The sequence below is a fragment of the Aotus nancymaae genome, unplaced genomic scaffold (assembly GCF_030222135.1).
Source record: "Aotus nancymaae isolate 86718 unplaced genomic scaffold, 86718_ANA_hifiasm-v0.15.2.pri h1tg000001l, whole genome shotgun sequence".
NCBI lineage: Eukaryota > Metazoa > Chordata > Mammalia > Primates > Aotidae > Aotus > Aotus nancymaae.
In genome coordinates, this window is record NW_026988412.1 from 2,471,838 (window position 1) to 2,494,308 (window position 22,471).

At 44.5% G+C, this 22,471-nt stretch overlaps 2 protein-coding genes across 4 annotated transcripts in view; one reads left to right on the forward strand and one right to left on the reverse strand.

The window, feature by feature from the left end:
• Positions 1-4,365, forward strand: part of NAPB (NSF attachment protein beta) — a 52,436-nt gene extending 48,071 nt beyond the window's left edge. For both annotated transcript variants that reach the window (XM_012438543.3, XM_064374528.1), the window contains one exon: positions 1,401-4,365. In XM_012438543.3, coding sequence (XP_012293966.1) covers positions 1,401-1,511 — 111 coding nt within the window. In that variant the 3' untranslated portion in view covers positions 1,512-4,365. The remainder of the gene's footprint in view (positions 1-1,400) is intronic.
• On the reverse strand, positions 3,988-17,225 carry GZF1 (GDNF inducible zinc finger protein 1). Of its 2 annotated transcripts, XM_012438545.2 has the most exons (7): positions 17,182-17,211; positions 16,155-16,209; positions 13,679-15,060; positions 12,343-12,437; positions 10,475-10,642; positions 9,675-9,832; positions 3,988-9,327 (listed from the first exon to the last, which is right to left on the reverse strand). In XM_012438545.2, exons 3-7 carry the CDS (start codon positions 15,037-15,039, stop codon positions 8,980-8,982), a joined length of 2,130 nt encoding a protein of 709 aa, XP_012293968.2. In that variant the 5' UTR covers positions 15,040-15,060; positions 16,155-16,209; positions 17,182-17,211; the 3' UTR covers positions 3,988-8,979. The 2 variants fall into 2 exon arrangements, with proteins under 2 accessions (XP_012293968.2, XP_012293969.2); XM_012438546.3 differs by lacking the exon at positions 16,155-16,209 and having other exon boundaries at positions 17,182-17,225.
• Positions 17,226-22,471: the final 5,246 nt, after the last annotated feature.

Genomic DNA, 22,471 nt, shown 5'->3' on the forward strand with positions numbered 1-22,471 from the left:
TAGTGAGAATTTGCTGTATTTATGGCATAAAATAAATGGAAGGTGGCCAGACGCGGTGACTCATGCCTGTAATTCCAGCACTTTGGGAGGCCGAGGCGGGTACCTCATGAGGTCTGACCTCATGTCGAAACCTTGTCTGTACTAAAAATGCAAAAATTAGCCCGGTGTGGTGGAGTGTGCCTGTCATCCCAGCTACTTGGGTTGTACTTTGGATGTAGCTACTCGTCAGTTTGAGACCAGTCTGGCCAACATGGCAAAACCTCGTCTGTACTAAAAATACAAAAATTAGCCAGGTGTGGTGGAGTGTGCCTGTCATCTCAGCTACTTGGGAGGCTGAGGCAGGAGAATCGCTTGAACCCAGGAGGTGGAGGTTGCAGTGAGCCAAGATTGTGCCATTGCACTCCAGCCTGGACAAGAGCAAAACTCCATCTCAAAAATAAATATATAAATAAAAAATAAATAGAAATCTTTTTTAAAATGAAGGGTTTTTTCTTTATATTTGTTTGTTTTTCCATCTTTTGCCATCTCGTATTTAGAATCAAGCAAAAAAAATTTTTTTTAATATGTTTTGAAACAGCCTCACTCTGTCACTCAGGCTTTAGTGCAGTGGTGTGATCACAGCTCACTGTAGCCTCAATCTCCTGGGCTCAGCTGAGAGCTTCCCACCTCAGACTCCTGAATAGCTGGGAGTACAGGTGCACACCACCACACCCAGCAATTTTTTTTTTTCGTATTTTTTGTAGAGACAAGTTTTCACTATGTTGCCCAGGCTGGTCTCTTAACTCCTGGGCTTAAGCTATCCACCTGCCTTGGCCTCCCATGGGGCAAGGATTACAGACATGAGCCACTATACCCATCCTCAAGCAAATTTCTCAGTAGCCTCCTGTAACATGTTCATCACAGCTCAGGAGTAATAGCGGAAAGGAATGTTTTCCTAACTTTTGCCTACCCTATCATTTTCATCCTATTGTAATTTTAATCTTTGGTAATGTATTGAAATGTGTTAAAGGAATTCTGCTTCCATACATTCTAACTCTGCAGTTAATGTTTTCCCATGTTCAGTGAAGTATTAATTTTTCATATTCCTTTAAAATTTTTATATAATGTTGTTTCTTTTGTCACATTAATTATGACTGTTAATGAATTTTTGTCATACACGTGTTAGAAAACAGAGAAATGTCAAGCCCAGAAACTTGTCACTAGTACCATCAAAATAGTAACAGGATAATGAAAAAATAAACAATTTTTTAATGAAGAAAGTTATAAACTGAAATGATGAATTTCAAGTGATGAGGAAAGTAGATTATGGCTGTAAATGTATAAACAGCTTGGGGTACTATTATTTTGTGTTTTTAATGTATTTACATTGGGTAATTCCTGTTCCTCTTTTTTTATGCTAGGTGAAGGAATTTGACTCAATATCTCGCTTGGATCAGTGGCTGACCACCATGTTGCTTCGCATCAAAAAGTCCATCCAAGGGGATGGAGAAGGAGATGGAGATCTAAAGTGAAATGTTTTTGTCTTCGTGGCATGCAGCTAACTCCTCTTTAGTTTTGTCTTAGGGTCAAGTGATCTTTATGGGATGCCCATTTAATGGCTTAATTTTGTTGCATATGAGCCAGATGGCCTGTGTATTGTTTAAGCTTGCGGAGTCTGTATTGCTGTGAAATGAATGAAGGAGAGGCTCCTGTTCATCTTGTGGTAATGATAGGTTGTTTCATGCTTATCAGATCCCCCAGCGTTTTCTGAGAAGTACTTCAGAATCTCATTCCTCATATTTCATTGGTGTTTGTGGAGCCTGTGTTTAATGTTGCCACGTGTTTTTATGTCCTTTTTGTTGGACTTGAGTACTCAGCCCAGTTGTTCTCGTAGATGCTTTGCATTTTCTCTGTGCTTTGGCATCTGGATATGTTCTTTAAATGTGTGTTTAGTTTAGGACAGTTACTAGGAATGAGTTTATAACTTTATTAGAAATCATTTGTATTTTTGTTATCCTGTGATTATTTCGATGGTGCTAGTGACTAGTTTCTTTGCTTTTTGTGTTGTTCTGTACGCTAACATGTGCATGGCAAAAATATAGAATGGCCAGGGTCTGTAGGCATTACACTGTGAGGAAAGGAGCTTTCTGGAAGTACTTGCTTCATGTATGGATGAGTGTCAAAGTGAATTTGATTTGCACTTACACACACACACACGCACACACCCACCACAAGATCTATTAGAAATGGAATTTTCTGTTTTTCTGGAGATAATTTTCACTTGTAGTTAGAGTGAAAATCCCTTTATGTTTGCATTAGAGTGTTTCAATTGGCACAGCCTGCTCATTATTTTCATGTTTATATACTACATTGAGGTGATGTATTCTGTGCTATGGCTACAGAAATCTTGGTCAGGGCTGGATAGATTAAGTCAGGCTGAAGAATGAATGTATGTAACTTTCACATTTATTGCACATTATGGGTTAGGTGGGGTGAATGTGGTACAGGAGTGGACTTTATGCCCAAGTGGGCAAGAACCCCAACTTATTTCTCAGAGGACTTGATTGTTCTCTTAGCTGATGGAATATTTTGGCTTGTTTGAACTCTGTCATGTTTAATTGGTTTATATAATATATGTGTGCTATCTTAATTCATGAACTTGATTCTATTATTTTATATGCTGATATTGTACTTTAGACATAGACTTGTCCCCTGAATGTCTTTTGCATATTTTATAGTTAAATGATTTATATTTGAAATGTGTTTGTTGCAAGACTTAACCCAGCAGACACTTTGATATCATGGATCTTCATTGATGACAGATAACGAAACTTCCTATGTTATGTCAGGTAGTAGTAAGTAGTGTTGGAATGACATTTTCAGTTTTGGTGGCTCTCAACTAGAATTGGTAGGATTTTATTGCGCTGAAGTAGAGTGAGTGTTTCCAGGCCAAGGGTTGAGTGCAGGGTGTTTGAGGAATGGTGAGTAGGTCAGTCTAGGAAGAAAGAGAAAGTAGCAGAAAATGAAGTGGGAAGGGCCAGCCAAGGCCAGATAGTAGAGGATCCACATCCGGTGGCCATGAGGACTTGCTGGCCATAGTTATGGTGGTGATGTGCATGAGGTGGGCTGGTAGAGCAGGAAGCTCTGTGATGTCAGAGCATCCACTGGGCTTGGCAATGAGGATGCTGTGTCCATGGGCCCTAGAATCTAATGTGGATCCCCTCCTTCCTTCCAAGTTCTGAAATTCTTAAATGAGAGCTGGCTGTTTCTGGAGGTAAGATCTGGAATGGAGTCCAGTTGATACTTTTTCACTCCCTTTTAGAATCTCTTATGAAAAAATGATCAGAGAGAAAAATGGGGTTTTGTTTTCTTACTTAATAATATACCCTACAACCAGCCATATGCACTTTTGTGAAAATGGGGTGTGAGGAGTGGTTCTGAGTCCTTAAGTAGTTTGTTTCTACTTGTTTAAAGAATCTTCTGGTCTGACAACTTAAAGTGAAAATCAAATGATTTATGTAGGGCGTTTCTGTTTAGCTTTTATCATGGTACCCCAACAGACCCCTGTCTGAAGGGCTATTTTTTTTTAACAATAGTGTTTGTAACATTTTGTTGTGTCAATTAGTGGGTCACTTGTTTGTATTGCAATAAACACTGGGACCAGCTCCTGGGTTAATAATTAATTTTTGTTTTTAATATTTCACATGAAAAGAATCAAAGTAATTGTAATGGCTGGAATAGACCTGCCAGAAGATAAAAAAAAGAATGAGAAAAGCCCAGACAGTGGTGTGCAAACTTCCTTGCTTTAAATGTCCCATGGATGTAGGACAGTGCCATGTTTTAAGATGCCTGTGAGCTAGGTCTTCAAGACGTATAGAATGTTACTTATGAACAAAATATAATTATGGTACAATTCTTCTACTTTAGCAAATCTGGAGTTAGTTCATAGTCAAAGTCAGTTAATATTTCTTACAGGAAAGGTTTGCTTTTTGTGGCAACATTTTTATAGCTTGTGTGAGTTTATTTAATGATTTGAAAGCAGTATTTTTGCACAGTCGTGACCATGTGTGGTGGCATCACTGTAACCAAAGTATATGCACCAGCCCTTGTGCATTTGTTTCTCCTGATTTTGTGCATTTAAATGTCCAAATGCAAACCTTTGTGACTTCCTTTGGAGGATTTGGCAGCACAGCATGCCCCCGTGACCTGCCTGCTGTGTTATGAGCTATGACCAAGAGCAGGCTTCTGCCCCATGGAGCCCTGAGTTGCTCTGGGGCAGGGGATTACGTTATGAAAACTAACCATGTGTAACAATAAATCTACCTTAGCAGAAATAATATGTTTGTTTTATTTTAACCTGTACAGTAAAGTAGAAATTATCAGTAATATTTTGACAAGTCTTTTCTTGCTAAATTGGCATAGGTCAAAAGTAGCTTCCATTGCTTCAAGTTGTTCTCATTAAGATTAAGGGAACATTTGGGAGGCTGAGGCAGGCGGATCACCCGAGGTCAGGAGTTCAAGACCAGCCTGCCCAACATGCTGAAACCTCATCTCTACTAAAAATACAAAAATAATTTAGCTGGGCGTGGTAGCGCGCACCTGTAATCCCAGCTACTCAGAAGGCTGAAGCAGGGGAATCACTTGAATCCAGGAGGCGGAGGTTGCAGTGAGCCGAGATTGTGCCAGTCTGGGCGACTGAGCGCAAGACTGTATCTCAAAAAAAAAAAAAAAAAGAAAAGGATTAAGGCAACAGATGTTAATATTCTCTAGGCTCCGGTCATTTGATGGGAATTCCAGGGCACTGTAATGGTTTTGCGGACTGAGGGTTTAGAAGGAAACTCTGGTTACTTGTGTTGATGCAGTTCACTAAAGTACATGATAATTCTGCAGACCCCACATTCTTATCCCTTCCTTGAATCCTTTAGGGTGTACAGTTACTTATAAAGTTGAGGAAAGCATGGTTGCTGGAAGACAGGTGGGGAGGTGAGGCAGCCCTAGGCCTGACACTCTCTTACCCCAAGAAAGTACTAGTCAACTATCTGGTCAGTGTAGACATTTATCTTAATTTTGCAAGTATCTGTACAGGGAGAGGAGATGCCCCTGGGGAAGGGTCAGCCCCACTGACCACTGGGCCTGAAGTTCTGGTGAGGAAGAGGACCCATGTGGGGTAGTGCAGGCTAGCTCATCCTATTATCCTATCATCGAGTCTTGATTTCATGTCCTAAAGTATATTCACAACACTTCAAGCAAAATGTCTTAAATGGTAGAACAAGCTGACCCATCTAGGCATTCTGAGTTGTTGATCATTCAGAGCATAAATCAAGTTGCTCTTCTCAGAATCATTTTCCTAATGAAGATGCCACCGTGGTAGTTTAAAAGCCTAGTTTTGTCAGCTTAAGAGTCCACATACAGATTGCCAAAGGTATGCAGATAATTTCCAAGTCTCATTTAGGGTGATGTGATAGATCACAGGTCCCCAACGCGTTAGAAACTGGGACTCTCAGCAGGTGAGCTGCGGCCAGTGAGTGAAGCTTCATCTGTATTTGCAGCCACTCCCATGTCTTGTGTTACTGCCTAAGCTTTGCGTCTTTCAGATAAGCAGCGACATTAGAGTCTCATAGGAGTGCAAACCCTACTGAACTGCACATGCACAGGATCTAGGTTGTAATGATCTGTCACTGTCTCCCATCACCCCCAGATGGGACTGTCAAGTTGCAAGAAAACAAGCCCAGGGCTCCCACTGATTGTACATTATAGGATGTTCTATAATTATTTTATTGTATATTACAATGCAATAATAATAAAGTGCACAATAAATGTAGTGCACTTGAATCATCCGGAAACCATTCTGTCCCCCAACCTGTGAAAACATTGTCTTCCATGAAACTGGTCCCTGGTGCCAAAAAGGTTGGGGACTGCTGTGCTAGATGACCCTCTGACTTGTGTGGCTTTCTCAGTTACATCTGCTCCTGTGCAGCTCCATGTGAACAAAGGCCCTTTGCACAAGTGCCCTCCTCCCAAATGAAATATTGTTACTCCTGAGTACATGAATGTCGTGATGTTTCATTAAATAGACAAGTATGCATCTTCTTTCCCAAAAATGAACTCCTTGGAGTGACAAGTTTTAAGAGTTTAAAAATTAAATTATAATATAAACTCAAATTTACTTGTTTGGATAATCACTTATGGCAAAATGTAAAAATCACCTTAAATAAAGGTCTCCACCACGTGGCCCATTTTTCCAAATGGCAACAAAGAATTTGGTAAAACCAAAGGCTGTACATCCCTTTAGAGTGTGGGCTAACAGTATTTCACAGAAAATGGGTGGAAAATGGTTGAAGTAAGCTCCTAAATGGCCTTTCTTGAGGCTCTGAGAGAGGCAGTGTACCCGCACCTGGGCACTTTACTCAGTACACACTTGGGCCAACCAACTCAGAGGGTGGCCTCACTTCCACTCAGCATGGCTATGCTTGGATTTGGAGGAATGGGACATCGCCCAGGAGGTCCTCAGTAACCAGTCTCCTACAGAGTTAGGTTTCTCTGTTCTTAGGGACAGAGAAATATTTATAGTAGAAGTCATATCTTTGATGCCTACTTTAGCATTACATTGAAGGAAGTGGCAGAGAGCTCCACCGCACTTACACCCCAGCCTGGTTGCGGCCTGTGCCTGAGCAGAGGTTAGGATTTCTCCTTTCCAGGATCCCACTGCCAGAGACCAACTGGGATCCGAGCAGTTAAACAGCTTAATCCTAGGACTGTATGAAATAAACACTTATGGGCCCTAATTTTACATTTCATTATTCATGTAATTAAGCAAATTATATGTTTCAATTAAGAATCCTGTTTCTGCAGAGCCTAAATTATAACAGAAATAGATTTTTTAAAAATTACAAAACTACTTTTACAAAGCAGACATTTATTAACACCATTTTTTTGGTAAAATTTCTAAAGAAACAAATTCAAGACAAAAATCCCTCCAGTAGGTAACAAAATATTGTTTCAATTCCTTCTGATCAAGTGACTTTATTTCATAAAACAGTACATCAGCTGGGCAAGTTCAGTCTCCTCTGGATGTGTGACAGTCACTGTTTCTTCTGTAAACATAACTAGGATACAGTGACACTGTCATAAGTAAATTTTAAGTAAATTAGTACTGTGACCTCCAAGGGCAGGTGTGAAACGTGATCAGAGCCTGACACCTTGTAGTGGTTTCACTAAAGGTAAAACAAGAGAAGCACTTAGGAAGAAAGTCTTCCCTCATTAATTTCTGGCATAGTGCAGCTACATCTTCATCCTGGAACTTATGGACAAAGTGTACCTTCCACTCAGAAAATCCAAGTGTTTTCACAGCAAGTTTAATAAATTAAAAATGTAGGGAAAAAAGGAACTAGTGAACAAAAGAATTCTTCAAGGTTCTCTTTTTAAATTAATATGTTTAAATGTTACATGTGAATCAGCATTTCACAAGCACATGGCACATACTCAAGGCCCTAGAACCAAAGGTCAACATTTAGCAAATACAGCAGAATCATCTTTTCATTGTGACTTTTTTTTTTTTTCTGAGACGGAGTCTTGTTCTCACCCAGACTGGAGTGCAATGGTGCAATCTCGGCTCAGTACAACATCCACCTCCCAGGCTCAAGCAATTCTCCTGCCTCAGCCTCCCAAGTAGCTGGGACTACAGGCATGTGCCACCGTGCCCAGCTAATTTTTGTATTTTTAGTAGAGATGAGATTTTGCCATGTTGGCCAGGATGGTCTTGAACTCCCAACCTCAGGTGATCTGCTTGCCTCGGCCTCCCAAAGTGTTGGGATTACAGGCATGAGTCACCATGCCCGGCCTCATTGTGAATTTTTTAAAGCAATAATTAAGTCCTGCATAAAACAGCCAAAGGAGCATTTGAGACAAAGTTACTGGTTCGTCACAATCAACTCTTTAAGGCATAATCAGAGGTAAGTGTGCTGAGACTTTTGGTCCCTTCTGCTATGTTCTCACATGCTCCCAAGGAAACAGACGTGTCAGTTACTTGCCTGTTTCCACCTCTAGGTGTGGAAATGAGGAAGTCTGGGTTTCTGGAAATTATAGAAATCAAGTCATATAAACCTGGCAAAAATATTAATGCTCTGTTCTACAATTTGCCAGTCACCTCATTTTTCAAATAAAATGACTACACAACTTTCAAGTACTCTAAAACGTCTTAATTTTTCATGTCTCTACAGAAAAATACTATACTGTTTTGCTAGATTCTTTGGTAGGACAGCTTTTACCTAATCTGATTTTTTTTTAAGACTGAAACTGAACGGTCTCATCTCATTTCTAAGTTGATTTTATGACAAACTCCCTAGCTGCGTACGTGCTGAGGGTAAGCAGTTGTGCAGGTGTTCAATCTGTCATACCTTCTTTACTGCCTACAAATGGGGGGTGGGGAGGAATGAATGCAACAATCCATTTCTTCAGTTGTATCTGAGGGTCCCCACAGAAAATCCGATTTGCTTCAGTTCAACAGGGAAAAATGGCTGAAAATATGTGGCCCCAGTTTTATTTCAGCTTGGAAGAAAAGAACCTTAAAAGTAGTTAAGAGAGAAGTAAACCCACATGGAAATATAAGGCAGGGTGAGAAGCCAGGAAGACCGTTAATGACAACATCAGGAGCTGGTTCAGTGCTCTGTACTCTGCAATTAAGACAAGCAGTTGTCTAAACAAGATAAGCTTTAGAACGACTAACACACCCTACACTAGAATTAAGTGAGGTTATGTTCACTGCCTTGTTTGTGAAGTGTAGCTGAGATCATGCAGATCAGGATTTTTGAGGGAAAGCTTTAAAAATGCTGTGATAAAGCCGTGCAAGTTAGCAGAAGTTCAGGAAAATCTGCAGAGGCCATTCTTCCCACATCCTTGCACATGGACAATTACTTTTCTTAGCCCCACATCATCTTGAGTTCAGCTACCACACACGCAGACTAACAGGATGGGAACTGCTCGGCACTTAACTTGAAGCTCTTATTCCATGTTGCTCAAAGAGTGAAGCTGTGTGGGCACTGAGTCTGTCTGTGGGGTCAGCTCACTAAGCTCACTGATGGTGGTGGCCAGCAGGGCGTCCTGGGACACCACAGTGGCGTCTGACTTGCAGGCTGTGTCTGCAGAACTGTCCTGCATGGTAGGTACAGTCCCTTGGACTGTAGCCAGGTTGTGGAAATGGCCATTTTCTGCAAAAGACAGCAATTTATCTGAAAGTTTGGACGACACATACTCTTCGTCAGGCTGTTCAGTCTTGTGCCCGTCATCGTTCTTGGGCGAGCCATCTACAATGACAAGGAAAGACTTCCATGGAGTATTCTTATCGTGTATCTACAAGTCAAACACAAAACAAGTCACTGAATGTGTCTCTGAACAAGTGCATCTTTTAAAACAAGTCCCTCTACAACTTCAATTTTCGACTTTCACTGACAAGTACCCCCTGCCACCACCCTCACTGTTACAGAGTAGTCGTCGTGGACCGTGCTTTCCCTGGGCCTTGGGGCTTGGTGCTCCACTTCATTCACTCTGAATGTTCCACTGCAGAGACAACCCAAGGAGAAAGTACCTGTTGTCTCGACCTCTAACCACCTTGGAGAATGGTGGTAGGTATTTCTCTTTGGGTTCTGTGTATCTAAGGGCAGCAGTTTGTTTCTCAAACAAGCCATCCCACTGCTTACTGAGGTGTGCCGCCGAAGCGTGGACTTGTCGGTGAATGTTCGTCCACACGCATTGCACATGAACGGCCTCTCTCCTGTATGGATGCGACGGTGGCGCTGGAGGGCGTTGAGCTGGGTGAACTGCTTTCCGCACTGGTCACAGCAGTAGGGACGCTCCCCTGAGGCAGGGAGAGAGGAGACTGCTGGTGGGTCCTTTTGGCCTACTGTGCTTAATTCTGAATACACACTTGAATGAATGATGCTGTTGCAAACCACTGGGAAGCCTCAGCATCCAACATAAAGGTTATGTTGGGAACAACTTAAGGGCTACAAATCTACCATCTCTATAATACCAGGAGTTTACGTTACACCAAAAAGGGGCCACGGCCTCAGAAATGACACTTGTTTTCCACAGTAATGGAGTATAAAATTACAAGTCCCCTAACAACTAAATAAGCATGTATGTGTGTGCATATACCAACATGTAGAGATCATTATCCCTGTGTCCACACATCCACATCCACTCCCAACATTCACACCATGACTAAGCTGTCTGTCCTTTTCAGTAAAAACTCCAAGTAGCAAAGGGACTTCGTCTTCTCATTTACACACGTAAGTGCTCCCACATTTCAGTTTCTCAGAGTTAGAAACGAGAAACTCTAAAAAAATGCCATTATGATATACAAAGTTTTCCAGTTTTCTTCAAAAGCTTAACTCCAAGTAATTTATTGGTAAATCTACAAGCTTTGGGATTTTTTTTTTTTTTTTTTTTGGCCAAACTAAAAAAAATTTGTCCCTTCCCTGGGACAATCCAACCATACCTGTGTGGACTTTAATATGCTGGTAGAGTGAATTCCGCTGGGCAAAAGTCCTGAAACATACTTCACATTTAAAAGGTTTGGATCCAGTATGGATTCTGTTGTGGTGTTTTAAGTACTCCTTAGAAGCAAAACTCTTGCCACATGTTTCACACATAAAAGGTCTTTCACCTACATGAAAAAATGAAATAAAGTCATAAACAATACGGCATTAAAAACACATGGAAGAGTCGGTCTATACTCTCAAAACCCACATGAACTCCTCAAAAGTGCCGTGGTAGGTAGGCTGCATGTTACATTTTCTAGTAAAAACTATCGTAAAATATTTATTCATGCAAGATGCTTGCTACTTACTGAAAGTTGGTATAAAATATCCTTGAAAATCACAAGAAAAATTCCATTTGACTAGAATCAAAGAGGTATTGTTTGTTCAGCTGGCTCACATTTTAGAAATGTAGTCACTCCAAACAAGAAAATAATTTCACAACTTCTGTATGGGGAAACTGCTGGATTATTTTCAAAGGAGCACTTCTATGAATCTTTATCAGAATAAAGGTCCCTCTTCAAAGGAGACGTAAGTTTACAATAGATATATATCACTATTCTATTGTAGGAACTCCAATCAACTTGATTGAATTACAGGTCAAAAGTTATAAATAACAGCTCACTTTTTGTAGTTTAATCCCACAAATCAGACTTATCAAATTATTAGGTGTGCTGATTTCACAGACATCAAAATAAAAATATTGACTTTAATAGTAAAATCTTACCATGTTCATATTCTTATCAAAGGACCAATTCTAACTTAATCCTTCAATATAACCTGACATTGTCCCCAAGCTCAAGCTTTCTTTAGATACCAATTCTACTCATTCTGTAGTCATAACTCATGTCATTAAATGCTAATTTCATGACATTAAATGAGATTTGCATTTAGTGACGTGAATGATGACTACAGAGTTTGCAGAACTGGTGTCTAATCAAACAGACATGGTATCTCATGAGACAGACATGTCATCTCTGTCTCACCTGCATTTGAACGTGAGGCTTATAAGCCAGTGTTTACAAGTAAGAGTAAAAAATGCAAGCAAAGAAGAACCTGGGTTAGAAGAATTAGAACACTTCAATGCTGTATGCTTCTGTATCTTACACGAGATTCTGAACCTCAGGGTTACTGTGCTGAAGCAGAATAAAGCCAACTTAAATTCTCACATAATAATTCATAAAGACTTTGGAAAACATAATGAGATAATCTTATTACCTTAATATATAACAACTTATTTTCTTCTTGTCTTTTATGTGCAGGTTTTCAATACAACTGAGGTTAGCTGTACGCTTAACTGTGCATTTTAAAGTTGAATATCCAAGCACAGACCTTTTCATGTCATCCAGAGCCCTTACTCTGAATAGCCAGGGTCATAAGCCAGGGTATAGATTTACCAGAGTTTACTGGAGCGCTTCCTTGTGGTTGGACAATCAAGTTGTTTCCCATTCTTAGTTAATAAAAATAGCAAGAAGGGGGATAACAGCATATAGCTCTTCCCACATGTTGGACAATTTCTTTAGGACAGAGTCTTAGAAAAGGAATTTTTTGTTATAACAGTAAGAACTATTTTATATCTCTTGATACCTAAGACCTGCGTGCCAGATCCTATGGCCTGGTGGTATAAAAGCCATGGCCATGGCCACGTGCACACGAGCAACAAAGGCAATGGGTGTATGTTTTTTCATTTTGCTCACTTAATAGATGGACAAGCTATATGATGGCTTTAACCTGCACCACCTTGGTAGATGCCAACTTCAAAATTAATCAATTGCATTTCCTTCTACAGCTAGGAAAGACATTCAATCACAACAGCATGGGTATTTACCTGTGTGACACCTTTTATGATAAATCAGCATGTGGTTCTGAGTGAATCTTGCACCACATTCATCACAGACAAAAGGTTTTTCCCCTGTATGAATTCTGAAAGTACAACATTCATATGATAACTTAGGATGTATTTCAAAGCTCACTTTGCAGTACAATTTCCACTCTATCCTGCAAAAATCATTTATTCCAAGAGACCTAATGAGAATGACTGTAGTGACAGGTCAACAGCCCATAATCTCCATCCCAAAATAAACTGAGTTTCTGCACAAGGTCAATGCATCCACACATTTTCCATAAATCACTGACTAGAATGTTCATCTACACCTGCTCACAGGCCCTACTGCTGATGCCATAAGGCATGTGCCGGTTTTTGAAAACACTAGACCACCATCTAATATTTGTAAAGTTGTCTCACACGGAATAATCAGCCACAAACGCTTTAGGAACTACTGCTGACTAAGTGTCACATGATCAAAAATTTTACTCTAATTTCCTAATATGATGTAACCAGTCGAGAAAGGAGAACTGTTCGCAAAATGCTGAAGGTGGCATTTTTAAAATGCATAACCATTTTAATGTCACAACTAGTATGAAGTAGCAATCAACCATAATTTACCGAGCACTTCCTAAACCAAGTATTTGTAACTGATTACACAGAGTAAAAGATGATGACCACTATGCTACTAACCCAAGACTGATGTAGGCTTGAGGGTGGATCTAGAATAGAACAGAAAAAACTGCTTGTTGGGATTTCAAGAATAAATATACTAACAACCATAAGGAAACTTATTTAAAAACATCACCACACACCTACAGTTGAGAAACGTATTAAGAAACAGAAAGCATTCTCTGTCCTGATTCTGGAGTGTAGACTGCACAGAGGCACTCCTAAGCCTGAGAACCAAAGACAAGAGACAAGTCCTGAAGCCAGAAACGGCATCTCACTGAGGTCTCCACTGAGACTGTGGGACCCAGGCAGGGGGTCACAGAACCCGAGATCTAAATGAAGAGTCAGGAAAGGAGAAACAAAGGTAACGAGGCCCAACTCTTCCTCCAGCACAGCAGGGCAAGCCTGCGGCCACTGTGGCAGGCCCCACCAGGGGGACATCCCAGCCCACAGGAGCACCCTGGGGTCTCAGAACAAGGGAGCAGAGCCATCACTCGCAGCCCCTCTACCTTGACAGAGAACTCAATGCTGTCTCAAAAGAGGCCCCCAGGTTTGGAGCGGACAAATTAGGCAGTAAGACATCACCGGGTCCAAATCCCAGGACGATCTCAGTGCTTGACACACCCCTCCAGTGCACAGAGACTCCTCTGGGCGGCTCCCCGCGTACCTCATGTGCGTCTTGAGTGCAGACGGCTGTGAGAACCTGGCGCCACACTCGGTGCAGCCGTAGGGCCGGTCGCCCGTGTGTGTGCGCTCGTGCAACCGCAGGGCCGTCTTGGAGCTCAGGCCCTTGCCGCACTGGCCGCACCGGTGCCGCTCGCCCCCGCCCTCGTGCACCTGCAGCACGTGCCGCTTCACGTCCTTCTTGCGCTTGAACTTCTTCCCGCACAGCTCGCATGGGAAGTGGCGCTCGCTGCTGTGCACGTGGCGCTGGTGGCTCTTCAGGTTGCAGCGGTTGGCGAAGGTCTGGCTGCAGGTGTCGCAGCGGTACACCACCTCAGTGGCCACACCGTGGCGGTGCTTGCTGTGCTTCAGGAAGCTCTTCTCGTATAGAAACGCCTTCTCGCAGATACTGCATTTAAAGTTGCTCTTTTTCTTCTCCCCCTCTTCCTCTTCCTCCTCTTCCTCTTCTTCCTCCTCTGCCCCTGCTTTCTTCAACACTTCCTCCAACTTAGCACCTGCCTGGCAACCCTCATTTTTGATAACCAGCTCCATCTCTGTGCCCACCCTGTCTGGGCTTTGGTCCTGGGGATACCTGTAGTCCCCCACATCACTCTCAGCACTTTTCTGCTGCTCTCGGAGCCTTCTCATGTATTTCTTTTTAGGGATCTCCACAAAGACCTTCCTTCCAGCCAGCCTTCCACTAGCTCTCCTGATTTTAGGGTAAGGAGGCTTAACTACCTCTTTCTTCTTGTCTAGTTTGTCCTTGGACTTCCTCGGCAAATCTGAAGACATGCCATTGCTGGTTCTCTCTCCTGGGCCACCCAAGGAATCAGTGAGGCCATTGGGGTGAAGGCCATCTGTGGCCACACTTGCCCTGGGGACAGGAGCAGCACTAACTTGGGAGCCACTGCTCGCCTCGACCTCCTGAGACTCTGAGAAATTTTGCAACTCCAAAAGTACTGACTCTAACATCTGTTTCTTTAACTGAAAACAAGTTTCTGATAGGTCCAAACATTTCAGCTTTTCAGCCGTTTCCAGCATTCGCTGCACCCGATCTTCTTCCACCTGTACCTTTGCAGTGTAGACAAACTCAAGAAATGAAGCAAAGTCAGCAACCTGCACTTCATTTAAGTAGACGTTAGTCCTAGTACCATCCACACTGTTCTCATTAAGGAACACGTCCTTGAAAAACTTGCTGGTGGCAGCCAGCACTGCCTTGTGGGCCATGAAGTCTTTGCGGACGCCCTGATACTCCACGCTGACTGTCACGTCACACAGGTGGCCGAGGAGACGAAGCTCATGCATTTCATGCAGCAGGTTAAATGGTGAGGATTTGGATTCCAGCAGAACCGCACCACTTTCCATCTTTCTTCCTTCCAAAAACAGCTTTGAAAAAGAAACAAGAATTATGCATGAGCAATCACTGAAGCAAAAGGACTAAAATGTATGAGGATTACTTCAGTTCTTGGAAGGATATGGACTCATTAACAACCTAGCTTTACTCAGGTAAAGATCTGAATGACACTTTACTTCTTAGCCCAGTCTTCTAAAGTGAACTTCCTCGTGCATTTTCCTAAGGTAATAAATTGGCATAAAAAAATAGTGTATTCTAAGATTTCCTCCAGTGATAAACAAATGATGGAAGTTGTGATTAGTGAAAATACATTAATGCACTAATTTGCTCACCAAGGTCAGTGTCCAATTTGCTTACAAATATAGACCGCAAATTGTAAAAGAATTCATGGCAACAATAACATCTAGTTCTCTGATCAGGAAACCAGATAATTAAGATAAAACATATAGCCACCACCATCTGGGAGCAAATCGAAAACCTTAGGCAATCATTTCTGCCTTTGAAAAGAACCAAGTAAATAACTACTTTCCATGAGGAAAACTTCCTGGAAAAGTAGTTCACAATTCATCGCCCATTCCCAACATCCTAAATACCTCATAATTTGAATTATTCTTACTCTACTGAAATAATGAAAGTTCCACAGCTTTTACAAGCTGTGTTACTTTGAACATGCAACTTCTCTGAACCCATTTCCTCCTCTGAAGAAGGCTGACCGGCTGTTCCATGAGCCTGAAAGCTGCTGGCTAGTTGTTACTGGTTTCCCACACACAGGCCAAGGTGATATAGTGATCCCCATTTCATAGATGAGGACCTAACAAGGTATCAGTCAATGGCTGGTTGGGACCAGCTGAGTAGCTGGGACTCAAACTACTCAACACACTCTTCCCCTCAGCCTCGCCAAAGGCAAAGGGCTACCTTTAGCCCCTAAATCTTCCCACTGCAGTGGGCATGCAAATTTCACCAAACCCACCTAAGGCCTCCAGATACCTTCACCCCATCATCATTTCTGCTGCTTTGCCACAAACTCCCTGAATATGTGTTTTCTCCAGGAGGTTCGTCCCTGCCATTCAGCTCTGGAATCTACCTTCCTCTTTGATTCCTGTCTCCACCCATCCAAAGCACGTACCTTCCTTCTAGCCTCCTTCCGCCAGACCACAGATGTCACCTCGGATTCAACATGTCTAGGAAAAAAGTTGTCATCATCTTTCCTGAAAAACCAGTCCCATCCCTCTCCCCTTCTCCAGTCTCATCAATGATACTGCTCCCCACAACCACCAGTCCCCATACATGGAAAAGACTACCCTCTGGGAGTTCTGCTGTAAACAAGTACCTAGGAGGCTTGAGCAATGTCACCTGAAGGGGACTCCGCAGTAAACTGTGAGAACACTGACAAAGCCTTGGCAAAGGATCTATAGAATTGGGGCGGGGTTTCAGTGGTCCCAGCCCCAGCCTGCGGAAACGAGGATGCCGAGGGCTCTATTAGCCTGACATCCAGACGCACGGCCAGCCCTGGCTTCCCCAGACCTCTGCCAACAGGGCCCTCGAGGGGACCTGATTTCTCAGTCAATCAACAAAGTGGGTTCTGAGCACGATTTCCTATGTTGTGTGGCCACTGGAGTGCAGGCACTGGAGGTGGCGACAGGGCCTTCTGCGGCCGGTGACAGCTGCGTGTCCGCTGAAGCTCATTGGCATTCTGGCCGCCTCCCAGTGCGCCCGGCATCTGCACCCGCGTTGGCGGCCCCTGAGTCCCCGGGGTTCACAGGGCCAGAGCCCTTCCCAGGAGACGCTGCTCCCACAGCCCCGTCCACGGCCACAGGGGCCGGGGTTTCCAAGGGGGCTTAAAGCCGCCGCCGTCCTCACGGCACCTCCCACCCAGCCAGCGCCACTTCGCCGCCACAGCGCCCGGACCTCCCTTGGCCCCTCCAAGACGATTTGGTGAACAAACTACTGCAGCCACAGAGAAGCCCCTCCTCAGCCGGACGCGCCGCCTCTCGACGCCGGCCGCGTGGATCAGGCCCTCGGGCCGCCCCCTGTCCCTTGCTCTCGCATCCCCGAGGCCCGCCGCTCCTCAGAGCAGCCCTGGCGCCTGGACGACAGTGGGGTGGCGTCCGGAGGCAAGGAGCCGGGGCTGGGCCTGCGGGCCGCGTACTCACCTCCCAGCGGGCGCCCCCACCACCGCCGCGGTCCGCTGTCCGCTGGACCAGGCCGGTAGGAACTGCCGGCCCAGCTAGGCGGGGCGCGGCACCCGGCGCGGGCACCTCCGATTGGTCACTGCAGGTCCCTCCCCTCCCTCGGCTGGTCCCGCCCCTCGCGGGGCTGAGGAAGGAGCTACGCGCACACGTCGGACAGCGGAGCGGTTAGGGCAGAGTTACCCGATCTGACGTACGCTAGGGCCGTGCGACTGACTGGCGACGTCGGATTACGTCATCCGCCGCGAGCCAAGGCCTACGCCTGCGCAGGAGATATCGACGTCTGCGCTGCGGCACGCCAGAGCGGGGCGGAGCCAGTCGCGAAAGGTCACGGGAGCGTCCGAGTAGCGTGGTTATTTTTGGGTCCATTCCGGGCATCTGGCCACGAGACCTGGGCTCTACCGGGCTCCAGGCAGGGCGTGGCTTGTGGCTGGTTTCCTACTAAGAGCTGCTTAGATCCGCGAGGCCGAGCGCACCCGTGGGGCACGGTGGCCACGCGAGGAACCTCGCCGAAGGGCGGGTTCGAAGCGGGCACGCACCGCGGCGACTGAGGGCGCAGCCGCGCGCAGATAATCTCCGCGTCCTTGGGGGCGCTTCTTCCGCGGTGCCCCGCCCCTGCTGGGAGACCCGGCGCTCCAGGAACCGGGACTGCACGCTGCCGTTTTTATTGCAGGACTTTATTTTTCCAGGAGTTCCCATCCCGGCGAAGGCTTTGTTCACTACTGCACTTCCCAGAGATCCATCTACTCTTCTAAGGAAAGCACTGTTGGTGCCTTAAGATTCGCTGACTCTTCGAAATCTTGCTGTTTCCCCCAGTCCTTGCTCAGTACTAAAGCCCGCTTAGAAACACCTGCCTTAAGTCAGCCTTCCAGTTCTCCATAAATTGACCTTGCTCTTCACCCCCAGCCATTGCTAAAGCTTTGCCAGGTCCATGCTGTTCCTTACTGAGACCAGCAGTTAACTCAGCCTTGTCTTATCAATAGGTTGAGTTTGTAATGTTTGGGGAATGTCAGGACAAATACAAACTTAATATAAGAAGTTTCCCTCCCTTTTTCTTTGAACAATTACTTAAAAAAATTGGTAATTAGTGTAAGTACTTTTTCCACTCTTGAAATATATAAATCCTTTTGAAGACTAGTTAGGCCTTTTTGTCTGCTTTATAACCTAGAAATATCTTTCTCTAGGACCTAGGAGCCATCTCTTTAAATATCAAAGGAGATAACTGCCCGTATCTTCCAGTTTTAATGGGAGAGTAGGAGCCTAACCTCAGTGGGTCCTTTGCCCCAACTTACAAAATTATCTCCTATCATAAAGATACAAGTTTCGTCTAGATAAAGCCAATTGGCTAACACAGAGGATCACGCCAAATCAGATTAAATAAACTGTGTGATGAAAAGTGCTGCCAGGTTCCTTTGAGAACTAGTTATTATCTTGAAAACATGTATGTAATAGATTGCTTGGCTTCACAAAAGAGTGAGATTTCTGTCTTTGCAGTCTCTTAGTGGATTGCCTGTGATGGGTATCACATTCTAGTTTAATGCTTATTCATTTAAAAAGTGTTTTCTTTCTCCACTACCTTTCTGAAGAGGGTTGGGAGATTGTACTTTTAATTATATTTCCTGAACAGGAGCCAGCTTCCCACACATAGTAGGTGCTCAATAAATATTTGAAGAATGAATAACAGAAATCTTTCTTAGGCCGATTTCTGTTTATATTTGCATTCCATGATTTGAGGAAATGAATGCAGTTTTCGCCCGTGGCTCCAGCAGGCCCAGAATAGTGTTTTATGATTTTGTTTTGCATTAGAAAAAGGTGGCCGGGCACGGTGGCTCATGCTTGTAATCCCAGCACTTTGGGAGGCCAAGGTGTGCGCATCAGGAGTTCGAGACCAGCCTGGCCAACATGGTGAAACCCCTTCTCTACTAAATATACAAAAATTAGCCGGGCGTGGTGGCACATGCCACTAATCCCAGCTATTCAGGAGGCTGAGGCGGGAAAATCACTTGAACCCGGGAGGCAGAGGTTGCAGTGAGTGGAGATCATGCCACTACACTCCAGCCTGGGCAACAGAGTGACATTCTGTCTCAAAAAACAAAACAAAACAAAACAAAATTAGCTGGGCACTTGTAATCCCAGAGGCTCAGGCTGAGGCAAGAGAATCACTTGAACCCAGAAGATGGAGGTTGCAGTGACCCTAGATCCCATCACTGCACTCCAGCCTGGGCAACAGAACAAGATGCCATCTCTGATTATGTTAGCTAGCATTCTGATATGTTAGTTGGGTGTCTTTATAGCTTTAATGCCTAACCAAGGAAAGAAACAGCATATAATAGTCATATTTTATATTAAATTACCTTTAGAAATGCTACAGGAATTTAAAAACTAGATCAAGTTCCAAGGTAGAAATTACAATAAGCTTATTCAAAGGAACTCCTGGAAATCAATAAGGTAAAAAACACCAGCCAATACAAAAGTAGCAAAGTATATTGCAAATTAAAATAAAATTCTAAGTCTCCCAACTGACTGACCAGACTTGCTCTTGGCTAAGAGAGAAAAAATACACCTTAAATACAGTTTTTTACCCGAGAGAAACCTTAAAAACAGTTCCCTTGGAACAAGGGGTTGGATGGGCCTCATTTCCACGTGCCACCCATCCTAGCATTAAGGTTAAAATAGAGGTCATAAGACTCACAGACTCTTTGTGGCAATAAGATATTAAATTATAAACAGAATCAGGGGCCATGCCCAGCAAGGGTTAAATCATGCACTTGTACTCTTAAAGAACAAACTATGCCCTAACTGCCACAAGGTTTTAATTTTTCTCTAGCAGCCAAACAAGCACTAGATAAGCAACGTTAAAACAATGTGCATCTCATCCACCTCCACATGCTGACTAACTGACCCCCGGTCCACAAATAACTACTGCTTTGAATGGACCAGAGACGGACTACAGTAACTTTCTCCTGATGGGAAACAACTGAACGGGCTGATTCTGGCTGGTTTACAGAGGCTGCACACGAGTGCATTAGTGTCCTGAAAAGACCTTTTAACATATAGGGTCTAAGTGTAATAGATGCAAATGCTAAGAGTCCACCCCAAAATGAACATGGGTCACCTGTAACATGCATGTTTGTCCAGTAAGCATAGGTCAGGACCCCTTTCATGAATATTCATAGCTCTTCCTGTGGCCTGTTGCATATGTATACTTGGCCAAGCCTCTCAGCTTAAATTCCTGTTTTGGGCCTCCTTCCTTCCAGGTGCCTATGGAGCTTCTGCCAGAGGCTAAGCTTCCCAGCCTGTCAGAAGGGCAGCCTTGCAGAATATCACCCTTTAAAGAAATAAGGCTCGCCTTTCTAAGTTTGTGATTTTTTTTTTAGTCAGTAATACCAATAGACAATTCACATAAGAGTGTGAATGGCATACTTCACTGACAATGGAATACTATAAAAACAACGATAAACCACTGATAAACGTCAAACTGACAAATACAGTGTTTCATGCTGCAGAACTCTGCATGAGAAAAGTACACGGAAGTGAACAATTTTTATGGAAGGGCGTTCACTGCAGTGCACTTAGTGAAACTTTGGAAACAATCTATTCACCTATAAGGAGATGGCCGAATAATTGATGATGTATGCAAGCACTACATTATTATGAGGTCATCAAAACAACGTTAAAAAATATGTGTAACAGCCTGGGGAAATGCTCACCATGTTATAATGAGTAAAGACGGCTATACTATTTTACACAGGGTCTGATCTGATTTGAAAACAAATCTATAGAAATAGACTGGAAAGAAATGATCAAATTCTAAACCCCACTAAGAAGAACGCTGAAGCAGGCGCAACCCCAGCGCCCCGCCCACTATGCGCCCGCCCACAGGCTCGTGGGGGCGCGGCCTTGGCTCAGGCTGGGCGGCACTCCCCGCCCATTGGCTATCTCAGAGTCCGGCCCCGCCCCTCCCGCCCTCTGGAGCTGCTGGGATCGGTCGTTCCAGGGCTCTTTGGTGACGGAGGGCGGGGCTAGGGCGCCGGAGTCACGTGGAGCGCGCTACAGCGATTTCTAGCTGACAAAGAGTCCTCCGAAGGGTCCTGAGCGGTCGCAGGGTAATGTTGTCGGCCGAGTCCATGATGCTAGAACCTGCAGTTGAGGGCGAAACTGGCGCGACCCCCTGCGTCTTGGTCTCTGGCTGGTGGCCAGCGGGATCTGAGCTGTGGTTTCCCCCAGCTCCTTTGCGGAGCTGCTGTCCATTCCCCAACAGCCCCACTCGGCTGGGCAGCCCACCCTCGGTCAGTCAGTCCTGGAGAGAACTGCCCATGGGCGCTCTGAGTTCCGAGAACTGCTCTGGGCGTGGCGTTCGTATCGCGGGGGCCTCGGCTCCCAAGCGAGGGAAGAGCAGCCCGCAGAGGGGCGGCGGCCGCGCCAACGGTATCCCAGGTTAGGAGACGGCGCCCCAGGAGGGGTGTGGGCTCCGATTGAGAAAGAACGCCACCGCCTCGTGGGGGCTCTACAATGCTGCAAAATAGGTTACAATCCACATCAAATTAAGCATGACCAAAAGGGCAGCTGGGGTTCAAGAGTTGAGTTTTAATACACGCCTTTTACCTGCCTTAAAATTAGGCAAGTTGTCACAATGTTAAGATAAACCATTTCTCACAAGGTTCGTTGGTGATGTTTAAGTTTTTTTTTTTTTTTTTTTTTTTTTTTAGAAGGAGTCTCGCTCTGTCGCCCAGGCTGGAGTGCAGAGTGGCGCGATCTCGGCTTACTGGAACCTCCTTCTCCTAGGTTCAAGCTATTCTCCCGCCTCAGCCTCCCAAGTAGCTGGGATTACAGGTGCCTGCCACCACGCCCAGAGACGGTGTTTCACCCTGTTGGCCAGGCTGATCTTAAGTTTTGCATCCCGGGTCCCTCCTCTTACCTAGTCCCAGTCCTTTGTCTACAGGACAAAGCAACTTTCTGCAGTTTTCTGTTAGCTCTTTACAAAGCAGAGACTGGGCTCTAATTTGGCAAGGTGGTAGGGGAGGCAGGGCTGGTGTTTAAGGTCAACCAAAGCAGCATCTAAATCTCTGCTCTTCCCCTAAATTGTTCAAATTAGCAGCAACAGGTGTGCACCTTCCAAGCTTGCAACAGACCACATTCAGAAGCTTCTTGATTTCCTGGTGTTCTGGGAATATCTGGATCAGAGGAAACGTGGTTCACTAGGACCCCTCAGCTTCGCTCAGTGTCCATTTCACCTTCCGAGGCCTTCCAATGT